The sequence below is a fragment of the Penicillium oxalicum genome, chromosome I (genome assembly GCF_001723175.1).
Source record: "Penicillium oxalicum strain HP7-1 chromosome I, whole genome shotgun sequence".
Taxonomy (NCBI): domain Eukaryota; kingdom Fungi; phylum Ascomycota; class Eurotiomycetes; order Eurotiales; family Aspergillaceae; genus Penicillium; species Penicillium oxalicum.
The window spans coordinates 3,044,028-3,056,186 of record NC_064650.1 but is presented as its reverse complement, the minus strand read 5'-3'; the positions used below and the strand labels follow the sequence as shown (position 1 = coordinate 3,056,186).

The window sequence follows — 12,159 nt, the reverse complement described above, 5'->3', positions numbered from 1 at the left end:
CCATCGCCTTCGGGTCCCTCCCGCCTACTGATAATTTATTCTCGAGGGCTTCGACCAACCCGGAAATATCCTGCAAGAGTCTCCAGTGTGACTCTTGAGCATTCGCATCTTGAAGCTAAAAACAGTCGGCTTCTCGTGTTGATACTCTCTTTGTTGCAGAGCGTCACGTCTTTGATTACTGCCTTGTTCTCGTTCTCTTTTCTCTCTACATATTTTCCACCATGTCGCGACTCGCGAGCCGCGCCGGTGCGTCCAAGGGCTTCACCTGGACCACCGTCTTCTACCTTCTTCTGGTTCTCATTGCACCTCTGGCGCTGTTTGGCACTACTGCCCACGCCGAGGAGGAGAACTCTCCTGAAAACTATGGCACCGTCATCGGTATTGATTTGGGTACCACTTACAGGTTCGTGACTAAAAGACTTTGAGCAAGCGAATGCACAATGGCCCAGTGAAGCTGACTTGAGATCGTACTCTAGCTGTGTTGGTGTGATGCAGAACGGCAAGGTTGAGATTCTCGCCAACGACCAAGGAAACCGTATCACTCCCTCGTACGTCGCCTTCACTGATGAGGAACGTCTCGTCGGTGACGCCGCCAAGAACCAATACGCCGCCAACCCTCAGCGCACCATCTTCGACGTCAAGTAAGTGAATCATTGATTTCCTGATTTCCCCTTCGCGGGAACCGAAATGACCGTACTAACGCTTTGACCTCTACAGGCGATTGATTGGTCGCAAGTTTGACGACAAGGACATCCAGAAGGACGCCAAGAACTTCCCCTTCAAGGTCGTCAACAAGGATGGCAAGCCCATGGTCAAGGTCGATGTGAACAAGACTCCCAAGACTTTCACCCCTGAGCAGATTTCCGCCATGATTCTTGAGAAGATGAAGGACGTTGCGGAGAGCTTCCTGGGCAAGTCCGTCACCCACGCCGTTGTGACTGTTCCCGCCTACTTCAACGACGCCCAGCGTCAGGCCACCAAGGATGCCGGTACCATCGCCGGTCTCAACGTTCTCCGTGTTGTCAACGAGCCCACCGCCGCCGCTATCGCCTATGGTCTGGACAAGACTGGTGACGAGCGCCAGGTTATCGTCTACGATCTTGGTGGTGGTACTTTCGATGTCTCCCTTCTGTCGATTGACAACGGCGTTTTCGAGGTTCTGGCTACCGCTGGTGACACCCACCTTGGTGGTGAGGACTTTGACCACCGCGTCATGGACTACTTCGTGAAGCTCTACAACAAGAAGAACGATGTCGACATCCGCAAGGACCTGAAGACCATGGGTAAGCTGAAGCGCGAGGTCGAGAAGGCCAAGCGTACTCTGTCTTCCCAGATGTCCACCCGCATTGAGATTGAGGCGTTCCACAACGGTAACGACTTCTCCGAGACTCTGACCCGCGCCAAGTTCGAGGAGCTCAACATGGATCTGTTCAAGAAGACCCTGAAGCCAGTTGAGCAGGTGCTCAAGGACGCCAAGGTCAAGAAGTCCGAGGTTGACGATATCGTTCTGGTTGGTGGTTCTACTCGTATCCCCAAGGTCCAGGCTCTTCTCGAGGAGTACTTTGGCGGCAAGAAGGCCAGCAAGGGTATCAACCCTGACGAGGCTGTTGCTTTCGGTGCTGCCGTTCAGGCCGGTGTTCTCGGTGGTGATGAGACCCTCAACGACGTTGTTCTCATGGACGTCAACCCCCTGACTCTCGGTATCGAGACCACCGGTGGTGTGATGACCAAGCTCATCCCCCGTAACTCCGTCATTCCTACCCGCAAGTCTCAGATCTTCTCGACTGCGGCTGACAACCAGCCCACCGTCCTGATCCAGGTCTTCGAGGGTGAGCGTTCCATGACCAAGGACAACAACCTGCTTGGCAAGTTCGAGTTGACTGGCATTCCTCCCGCGCCCCGCGGTGTCCCCCAGATCGAGGTTGCCTTTGACCTCGACGCCAACGGTATCCTCAAGGTTTCCGCCAGTGACAAGGGCACCGGCAAGGCCGAGAGCATCACCATCACCAACGACAAGGGTCGTCTTTCCCAGGAGGAAATCGACCGCATGGTGGCCGAGGCGGAGGAGTTCGCCGAGGAGGACAAGGCTATGAAGACCAAGATCGAGGCCCGCAACGGACTGGAGAACTACGCCTTCTCTCTCAAGGCCCAGGTCGGCGACGAGAAGGGTCTGGGCGGCCAGATCGACGAGGATGACAAGCAGACCATCTTGGACGCTGTCAAGGAGGCTCTCGACTGGCTCGAGGACAACGCCGCCACCGCTTCCGCCGAGGACTTTGAGGAGCAGAAGGAGCAGCTGTCGAGCGTGGCCTACCCCATCACCAGCAAGCTGTATGGCTCTGGTGCTCCTCCCGAGGATGAGGAGCCCATGGACCACGATGAACTGTAAAATTATGTCTTGTTTTGTTTTTTTTAAAAGGCATCATCCATGGAGTTTTATATTTCTCTCTTTCTCTCCTTTCGTCACACGTGCTGTGTCGGGTATGTTTTTTTTTCCCAGATGGACTGTCCATCTCTATAGTTGTATGCTTGATTTTCTTAGAGAATGCGCGGGTCGATTGTTCTCCCCTCGGCCAAGTCGGAGAATTGTGTCTCGCCCGACTTGTCAATATTACGATACCCTTTGCACACTCCACATCATATGGTATGATTATGCGATGCGCACTGTCGTAGGACTGCAAGTATAGTCTCTTTCCTTGACCTCTGCCTTGATTGGCTCCAACCGGCATTAGAGATCATCATGCACAGTTGTAGTTGATGTAATACCTAACATCAGGCCCATCCCTCAACCCTCCAATCTTAACCTAATAACCTTCCGCCACCAGCTCCCGAATCGTCTCGGCCACCACCGCATGATCATCCTCCTGCTTCAACCCACTCACCACCACCACCGCCACGATCCCTTCCACCCCACGCACTCGAATCGGCCACCCGCCGCCATGAATCGCAAATTCGTCCGCCACCGCACCCCCAGACGAACTCGTCAGCGCATACTTTTTCACAAACGCCGCTTCAATCTCGCCCGCACTGGGACTCGCCCCCGCGCCTGCCAATCCAGCCACCATCTTCATGCGCATCGCCCAGCTCGACGTTCCCCAGCGCAGCACGGTGTTGCGCTTCCGGCGCACCCAGTGCTCGTTGTCTGGGATGGTGCCGGGCTCGGTCGCGCATTGGAAGAGAGTGAGTGGTGGGGTGGAAGTTGTGGGAGAGGAGGATGCGAGGGCGATGTTGACGAGGGCGGGTTTGCGTTGGGAGGGAGGGAGGGAGAGCAGGCGAGTGCGCAGGGCGGTGCCGAGGGTCCAGGCGGTGGTGGTGGTGAAGGTGTGGAATTTGTACGGATCGGATTGTTCTTGGGTGATGAGGATTGATGGCTGTGTTTTGGTGAAGAGGGAAATGGGTTAGTGTTGGCTGGGCGGGGAGTTTTTCGAGTGGTACGGTGATGGATGGTAGGTGGATAGGTAGGAATGGGGGGAATGGTGGTAGGTCAAGTGAGGGGGAATCAAATTGACCAGAACGTACGTCTGTGCTGGGCGCGGAGAGAGCCATTTTTTCCTTCTGTTTTTTCGGGAATGAAGGCTGGAGGAGGGTCTAATCGGGGTTTGCGATGGATTGTGAAGTCGGGACGGAAGAGTTGATGCAGGATCGAGGTGAATCAAGGCGGAGGGAGAGAGAGATCGAGAAGGTCTAGAGAATCAAGGACGTAGATTCAAGGAAAGAAAAGAGAAACTGTAAAAAGCCAAGCGTTTGCTGGGCCAAAGGGGAAACCATTTTACTTCGAGTCCACCTGTTTATATAGCTGAGCGTGTCGAATCTCAAGCATGTCATCGACACGGATACGCTTTTTCACCGGGTGACGTCTCGGCAAGGGTGGACCTTCCTTATGGTTTGAATGCGGGTCGAGCGGGCGGATCTTGTCAGGAAGTAGTCCCATATGATGGCATCGTACCATGGAGGAGGTAAATTCGGTTTTCAAAGACACAAGGCTGGTCATGTTGACATTGAGGCTTTAAATGATTGTACAAAAAAAGAAAAAAGAAGGAATCGAAAATGTCTTTCATCGAACATCATCCCGCAATACCACCCGGGGAATCGAAAAGGATTTGGGGTTCCCCCTCATCGCATGGTGGGAGCTCATGTCGCCAGACGCAGACTCGATGTCTTCAATCTCTTCGGCGTGACGACGTGCGGAGCGAGCCGCCTGGGGACTCGCCAGGAGAACGTGACCACTGGCCTGTTTTCGGAGCCAGTAGGCCCGGAGTCGATCCAGGGCTGTCTTGAAGTCATCTAGAATGACGGTGTCACAAAGACACTTGAAGATGAAGGATAGCTGGAAAGTAGGAGAGATGGTTTTTTATGTCAGAAGTGGTACACAGAGTAATATGATTCGTTCTTGTCTTCTGGGTAAGGCGGCAGGGAGACATTGGGAGTGATGCGAGATATGGGAAAGGACGTCAGAGCGAAGCCACTCGGGGAGATGTACGTACCTTCCAAAAGGGCTCGATACCCTTTGGGAGTGAGTTACTAAAGACTTCGAGCACGCTACACGTGTCGACCACAATGAAAGCGATGGAGAGACACATAGACGCAAGCATGATACCGAATCGAGGGCTGATCAAGACTAGTTCCCAGAGGCCAAATCCATATTCACGTTTGATCGTGTAGAAGAGGGAAATGGTGGTGAACACCCACCATGGGTCTCTAAAAAGACATAAGATGTCAGTCCAAGTCACAGGCAAGACCACATCAGGTGGAAAAACGAGATTGAAAGTGAGATAGATCGTCTTATTGTTCTTCTCTTACCTGAAGATTGGCTCGAGGGGCCGAGTTGTGTGAAAGAGATTATTGATGTTGTTAAAGAAGGTAAAGTTGGCATAAATCTCGACAATCCAGTAGGGCCAAGAAAGAATGACAGTGACGATATAGATCATAGAAACTCGCCGGGAAAGAAAAGGCCGGTTCTTCATCCAGGCAATGACATTGTGGAGAGCCCACGAAATATTCAACCCGACGGCGGTGACCGAGAGGTACCAACCATATTCGGGCTCGTGAAGGAATATAAAGGTACCATGTCCCATGGCAAGAATTAACTACCCCAGTGCCGGGTTAGTTGCATTCGAAATAAACACCGTTGAAAACACTGATGATCGGTGGAAGAACGATGCCCGGCTGTAGTGCCCGCATCACGCATGGAATTGAGGAGTCCCGATATCCCCCATGCTTACCTCGGCGAGAATGAGCTTGTGAAGGAGGATGTGTTTTTTCATATTGGCCAGCGTTATAGCCGCCATGATGATCAGACTGCCGATCATCAAGCCTTGGCCCCATGCCTCGAGGACCAGGCCATCTCCGGTGGGCCGACCCGTGTGATCAGACATGGCTATCTCAGTCTCATGACCTGTCTGAGATGCGTGTGAAAGAGGCAAGGAAAGATAGAAGATGATCGAAAGGAAGAAAGCCGTCTAGGTCAAAAATTATAGCGAGCGATAAGAACAGGACCTGTCAGGAATGACAGCTGTGGAGGGGAAGAAAGGACAGTCAAGCTGAATGGTGACCAGCCCGTTCGAGGCTGGCCATAAAGTAGAAAGTCCAAACACTGTGCGCAAAAACACTCTCTTTTAAGGTTTGCTTGAATGGCCTCTCAAAAGAGCCCAAAGAGGCTAGAGCACTGTGTGACACCCAGAGATTGAGCGCGAGGAATTACTCAAAGTGGACTGGCGCTCATAGAAGTGGCTCTGATGGTGGCTCTGGAGGTATAGCTCGGACTTGAGCCACTTGAATTTGGGTGACTGGATTGGTGGAACGGTCCATCTCTACCCCAGAAAGGAGGCCATTCTTTGTTCCCCACGCCCTGCCTGAAATTAGGATTTGTCTCTGTCGAGGTGAAAGTCGGCGCAGCGCTAAGGTCGTCCGCGCCGTTACGTGACAGGCTACTACCTCTCTGTGGGGAAATCCGGGCTGCCAAGGAGCCTCGATCATATCGCAAAGTTCGGAGATCCACCAAGAAAGACCAAGGAACCCCCTAGGGAATTCACACTTCGGTCGGCTCCGTAGAAATCACGCTTGTGATTTGATCCCGGAATGCCCGCTCACTGCATACAGCCGCAGACATTCAGTCCTGTCCTTCTAGAACAGAGGATCGTGCCACCAAACCTACGCTTCTGAATAATTCAGCACAGTCGGGGCGACGGACCTCAAGGGGGGTTGATGAGTCTGAAGAATATATTGTTGCCTGGCCAATTCTAAAGCCTGTGCACAGAATGCTCTGGCTGCTACAGGGCACGGAGAAGGAGCGAGCAGAGCATGCGCCTATTTTTCAGGACCTTTTCTGTTAGCTCGGATCCAGACTTAAGGACGACCCGGACGGCACTGTCACGAACAGGGGCAGGGCCTGGTATCCAGGAACATCGAGGGCCGACAGCATGAGGCGTCGGATAGAAAGTTTAAAGAAAGACATCCCTATCATTGTCGGCCTTTGCTTCTGGGACGTGCCCGACCGTCCCCGAGCTTGGCTTGGAATTGACGTCAAAGCAGAAACCCAGTTCAATGGGCGTCTTTGAGCAAGTCATTCGGGTGAACCCCCTGCACGATGGGAGACATGATGCCTGATGACCCATTGTAGTGTCGCAGCGAAAAAGCGAATGAATGCCTTTCACAGTCCCCCCAGCGTCGCTCCCCTTTGGTTCATCTTCACAAATCATGGGACATTTGCTGTTCTTTCCATCCAGATTCTCGGAACGTAATGGGACGAAAATGCCTCGGGCGGTCCGAGGGACAAAGGCAATTGTCAAAGTAAATTCCGAGGTCTGTTAGTTAATTAGCCGACATCGTGGCCCAATTTCAAGTGCACAGGTTCTCAGGCGCCCCCGGAAAACGGAATTCGGACCCGCCAATTTCCCGTGGTTGCTTCCAATGGGGCCGAAACCCGGGGAAGCTCACCAATCCACACACGACGACCGAGAACCAGCAAGGGCTCATGGAGCACGGAATAGATGGGCGTGTGGATATCTCGTGTTGGTAAAGTTTACGGGGGTGCTTCTCTCAGGTAGAGAAAACACGACAGGAAGAGGCTCGAGGAGCCCTGCCCGAGGATTCTTGGGTTCTCGGTTGCAAAGTTTCGCTTTCTGGAAAACCCTTGTCAATGTCATGATCGAACAGATGCTTGTAGCGTAATAAGCTAGATTTTGCTCTCGCCTCCACAGTTATTCTGGTCTCCCGTGCGCGTGGCTCTGGGATTGGCTCAAGGGAGGATCGGTTGCCCTCACCTTTGGGAGAAACCTTACGATTGAGAAGCCAAGCCGTCATGTATACGGCTCTACAGCCACCCCAGAAGTCCAAAAAAGAAGCTGAGTGCTGACAGGAAGCCATTCTGGAGAGGACCAAGACAGATCAAGAGAGAGAAGCGAGAAGAAACCCCCAAGCTCAAACAAAAACGGCACGTGAACCTTCCCCCCTTTCTTGGTGCGAACAACATGGGACCGAGGCGAGCTTGGAGGCTCAATCAGAAATCGTCACGTACCAATCTTTTATTCACGTTTAAGATCTTGTCGGGAGATTTTTCGTCGCCACGGTGGCCCAGAGGGTAGGATTTGGCATCTCAGACCAAGGAAAAGAAATGAAAGTGATCTCGGTCAATCCATGTTGTTGATGGACGCATCTGACACCTCATTCGTTCGGTGAGATTTCATACACTACTAATGCGATTCATTCAAAGCGGTCTTGGTCGCGACGAAAGTTTCATTTCCCCAGCACTGTACCTGTACTTGAGCATCGGGCTTGGGAGCCCCTACAATTATGCTCTATGATTCCTTGGTTCGTTGGATGCCCCAAAGTCAATCGGAATTTGATTGTACACTTTCCGGCACTTTGCGACACGGGCATTCATGGCGTTCTGAGGTTCTCCCTCTTGATCACTCCTTCCAACAGTTTGCATGGCGGACTCAACCTTGTGTCCAGGCATTTTCTCTGGAGACTGTGACTTGGACTGAATTTTACGCGTTTGCCCTGCGGTTACTACTGTTGGATGCGCAAAGAGCGTTGAGCATAAAGCAGCAAAGCTACAGCAGCACCGCGGTCACACCGATGAGCCCTTGACTGGACAGAAAATGCCGTTCCATGATTCATTATCAGAGATCGAAAAGAGAAAGATCATCCTGGAAATTTGACAATGCCTATTCAATTGTTAGCCAGTGAATCCACTAACCGTCGAGCTGGATTATATTGATGCTGCGATATGACCCACCCATGAATCTATCTGTGACCACCACGTTGAGCTCTCAAGCTCTTCCAAAAGAGTAGTACCATGATTGATATCGGAGGTTGAGCTAAAGTTAGCCGCGGATTGATGCAAGGTTTCTTCGCTTTTGCGGTTTCGCACTTGACCATGGCAAGATTCGTGGGCGGATAAACCCCTCTCGAGAAGTGTGTCAACATGTGGCCGGTCACCACTGCCGTATGGCATTGAACCGTCTTCAATCTGCCCATCTGGATCAAGGGTTCGCTGAACCTCTTTCCGCAGTTCCGAAAGAATGGCACTATACCTCCTGCTCGGGCAATTTCTGCTGGTAGCCTTGGCCAGATAGTGCTGAGATGATTCAGCCAGGATAGATAATGAGCGCAACTTTTCGGTTTCAGTATCCTTTCCCGCTGTACTCGGCGCGGTTGCGTTTTCAAATTTGCGATGGCGCTGAATGATGTATATGTAAACAACCAAAATGGCGCAGAAAGTAACGTAGTGGGTGAACCAGAATGATTGAATGAAGACTCTTTGCTGTGCGAGGTCGCTCACAAGGTGCATGACGTCTTCTGCCGCGCTCATGCATTTCTCGACGTGATCCTCAATTATGAGACAAGACTTCCTGGATTGATTCGAGTCGAAGATGTCAATGAGAAGAAAAGAACGGGTGACGTGAATCATTGCATGGTCGTAGGCGAGTCGTAAGACTTGACTTTGCCGGCACAGAGGCGTCGTTGCATTTGAGCATGGTTTGCTCTTGTAAAGTGAAGGCACGCTGTCTCGCCATTGCTCTAACTCGGAAGTAAGACGAGGAATTTTCCTGAGCAAACCGTCTCGTGACTCAGGTCTAATACTATAAAGTTGTCGTGATATTTCTCCCAAAACTCGGCCGAGTCTACACCAGTTAGCATGGTATTATAAGCTAGTGACACTTTGTTTCAGGCTTCTTCAGCTTACCGAAAATGTAGAACAGATGCGACCATCATGTCACCCGTGGTTCCAGGTGGGCTCTCTTCCAGTACACCCATCGCGCAGGGTAGCTCTTGATCAATCTCCTCATCGTGAAGTAACCTGGGCCGCCCAAACATGATGCTGAGGTATTTGTCCAACGTGTAAACACTCCAGAAAACACGTTTTCGCATTTCCATTACAAGAGGTGATTCGGTATTCCTCACTCGCTTGCCGGGAATTTTCGGTGTAGTCCCAAAGCTGTGGTCACTTGCAGTGCCGTGCCAAAGGTATACCAACACTCGTTGGCACGCGAAGATGATAAGAGATAGAGACATTGTATTAACCGAACTTGTATTGTCTCGAGACAGGGCGGCCCCAATTCAAGAGTCATAAAGTATTTGGCTGCGGAAAACCAGCGCTCGCTTTGACATGGTTCACCCGATGGCGATGATTCTGTGTGAAGGTTACTCACGGCAAAAATCATCAGGACGATGGCTGTCCGAGTCGTCATGACGGCCACCGGCAAGTTGGAGGCGGATATTTGGTTCTCGTATATTTGTTTGATCCATTGCTGAACAGATTGGTAGTGTAGAAATCGATAAGTTACCATTGAAAAGTCAAAGTACACTTTTAATAGCTCCATGGCGACGGTATAAAGAGGAAGACGAAAAGTCGTCTCGGAGTGCCCTGGATATGGCCTATCTCCCATCGTAAACGGGGTCGTAACCAAATTGTTGTCCTCGCGGCACTCGTATGGGATCTGCGTTGTTTCATCCTGATGAAGTCTCTCCCACACGCGCTTGATGAAGGAGATTCCTGATGAAGGTCCAATATAGTTCCCCTCAAAGTCCGTCGACCCCAGCTCGGGAGAGTTTCGCATTGATTCCCCTCGGGTATCGTTACGTTCAATTTGAGAACCATCAGGCAAACTTCTCGTTGGTGTCTCCTTTGCGATTACCTTGGTGCTCAATGCTCCAGGCGCGCGGGTCATTGAAGTGGACAGTCTAGCACCCGCTGATCCTTGGTTCGTGGAATCCGGCGTGGCAGCAATTGGTTCAGGAGGCAGCCCTCTGGAATAACGAGCAGTATATTTGCAACACAGCGAGAGCCGCGTACACCGAGCACACGGCAGGGTACCTGTACATTTGGTCTTCTTTGATTTGCATGAATCACAAGCCCGAGTGATTTTCTGGCGTACTCGGCCACCGTGCCGAGGAGATGGCGGCTGCTCCGCATGCGCAGTGTCACATTCAGAAGATCTTCTTTTTCGGCTGTTGAGGCTATCTTCAGCTTCTTCCAAGTCCTTCTTATTCGATGAGGTTGCCTCAACGGCGCTGCATCTTTCCGAGTCTTGCATGTTGGGGGAGTGGGTAATGCTGGGGTCCGAGTATTCAATCAGGGCCTGTAGTGGTTAGAGCGCGCAGGAGCTCCATCGGCGGTGTAGAAATGGCTTTCTCTTGACTGTGCATGTGAGCTCCAGCCATGTGTGTGACGATAAGCACCTGGAGCCAGTGCCCTTCTGGCGCAACTTTGAGAGCTGGAATTTGTGTTGGAGTAGGTCAGCAAAGTGCCAAATGACTAAGGAAAAGACGATGCAGCAACAATGACGAGCCAACCACTCGAACGGATCCGAGAGAAGTGGAGGCGCGTGTCTGCCGCCTCGGCGGTTCTCCGGTCGGCACGGGGCGAAAACCACACTCCACTTGACATTTCCCCAGACTTTGGCATTCGTGATGCACAGTACAAACTCTTTGCAGATTATTCTTCCCTTTACCTCGAGAACATCCTAAAACCGACTTGAATCTAGGTAAATATGTCTCGGCGAGCAAAGCCAAACGCTCGGTTTTCCAGTAGGCGCTACAAAACAAGGCGATGGACCAGAGCGATGGTCATTATACGTCAAAGAAGTGATCGGTCGGGTAACCACTTGACAGCAGGAGTTTGCCGGTTTTGATAGTCACCACGTCATTTCTGGTTGAGACGATGACATGATATGATGGATCAACGCAGCTTCACGTGGGTCTAAAGTTCAATTGAATGGGCAGGGCTCGCTCCTCCCAACAAGAGTCGATGAAGTCATCGTGCAGGATTGAAATAAAGGTAGGATTGACGTATGTCCACATGTCCTAAAGTGAGATACGGCTTTTATGTGACAGAGCTTCACATAAGGGATGAACAAGACCGGCTGTACTGTACAAGTCATTGTCGAGCGCTTTGCACTAAGAAAAAGCGACCGGACCTTCGTATCTAGCCTGGCAATCCTCTCAAGCTCCCGAGGAGGGTTGGATATTTTGAGCTAGAAAAGCTCCAGGTTCATGTCTAGCGAGCATTCTCGATGCCAACGATCATCTTGAGGCGTCAGACCCGAAGTTTAGCGCGCCAGGGGACGCCTGCGATATAAATGGAGCATGGTTCTTCCGCAAACACCGCGCTTCGATTCCCATAGGATGGTTGAGGAGTTGCGGACATTGATTCCCAAGGAGCTAAGAATAATGGCAATTGCGGTGAAGTGCAATGGCTGGGTTCTTGGCTGCATGTAGTCTGCCCATCGAGACGGCATCCGTCTGACACTCATCTCGTCACTAGACCTGCGTCTTGCTTGGACCGGGGTCATCAATTTGTCATTCTCTCCAACTAAGGATTAGATCCGCAAGTAGCGTCGCATTGTATGGTCTCGCACGAAGGGAAAAAAAGCCTGTGGCCTGGTTTTCTCAGCCTGATAGTATGGATGCCGAGAGGACCGCGGGAGGGTCGTGTCATCATCATAACAGTAAGAATGTCATCCTGAGTTGCTGGAAGATTCTTGTGGTTCTTCCTCGGGATCTGATCAGGCATTCGAGGAAAATAAGAATCAAAAAAGAGTCAAATAAAAGTATAAAGAGGAAAGGGTTGGTGGGTCAGAGTAGCATCTAGGAGCCACGAAGACGTTGAATCATCTAATCCGTCTCATGCAATGACACGTTCTTTCTGAGCCG

The 12,159-nt window shown here is 51.5% G+C and overlaps 4 protein-coding genes across 4 annotated transcripts; 1 reads left to right on the top strand and 3 right to left on the bottom strand.

The window, feature by feature from the left end:
- Positions 1-221: 221 nt before the first annotated feature.
- POX_a00996 (Endoplasmic reticulum chaperone BiP) lies at positions 222-2,389 on the top strand (the record flags this gene model as incomplete). The annotated part of the gene is made up of 3 exons (XM_050109926.1): positions 222-403; positions 477-641; positions 718-2,389. The coding sequence occupies 3 exons, from the start codon at positions 222-224 to the stop codon at positions 2,387-2,389; spliced, it is 2,019 nt and encodes a 672-aa protein (XP_049973694.1).
- Positions 2,390-2,804: 415 nt separating this feature from the next.
- POX_a00995 (uncharacterized protein) lies at positions 2,805-3,546 on the bottom strand (the record flags this gene model as incomplete). The annotated part of the gene is made up of 2 exons (XM_050109925.1): positions 2,805-3,371; positions 3,520-3,546. 2 exons carry the CDS (start codon positions 3,544-3,546, stop codon positions 2,805-2,807), a joined length of 594 nt encoding a protein of 197 aa, XP_049973693.1.
- A 508-nt stretch (positions 3,547-4,054) lies between these two features.
- Positions 4,055-5,375, bottom strand: POX_a00994 (uncharacterized protein; the record flags this gene model as incomplete). Its single annotated transcript, XM_050109924.1, has 4 exons — positions 4,055-4,327; positions 4,485-4,698; positions 4,801-5,087; positions 5,223-5,375. 4 exons carry the CDS (start codon positions 5,373-5,375, stop codon positions 4,055-4,057), a joined length of 927 nt encoding a protein of 308 aa, XP_049973692.1.
- Positions 5,376-8,123: 2,748 nt separating this feature from the next.
- Positions 8,124-10,541, bottom strand: POX_a00993 (uncharacterized protein; the record flags this gene model as incomplete). Its single annotated transcript, XM_050109923.1, has 5 exons — positions 8,124-8,168; positions 8,240-9,128; positions 9,191-9,442; positions 9,529-10,254; positions 10,312-10,541. The coding sequence occupies 5 exons, from the start codon at positions 10,539-10,541 to the stop codon at positions 8,124-8,126; spliced, it is 2,142 nt and encodes a 713-aa protein (XP_049973691.1).
- Between the last annotated feature and the right edge of the window lie 1,618 nt (positions 10,542-12,159).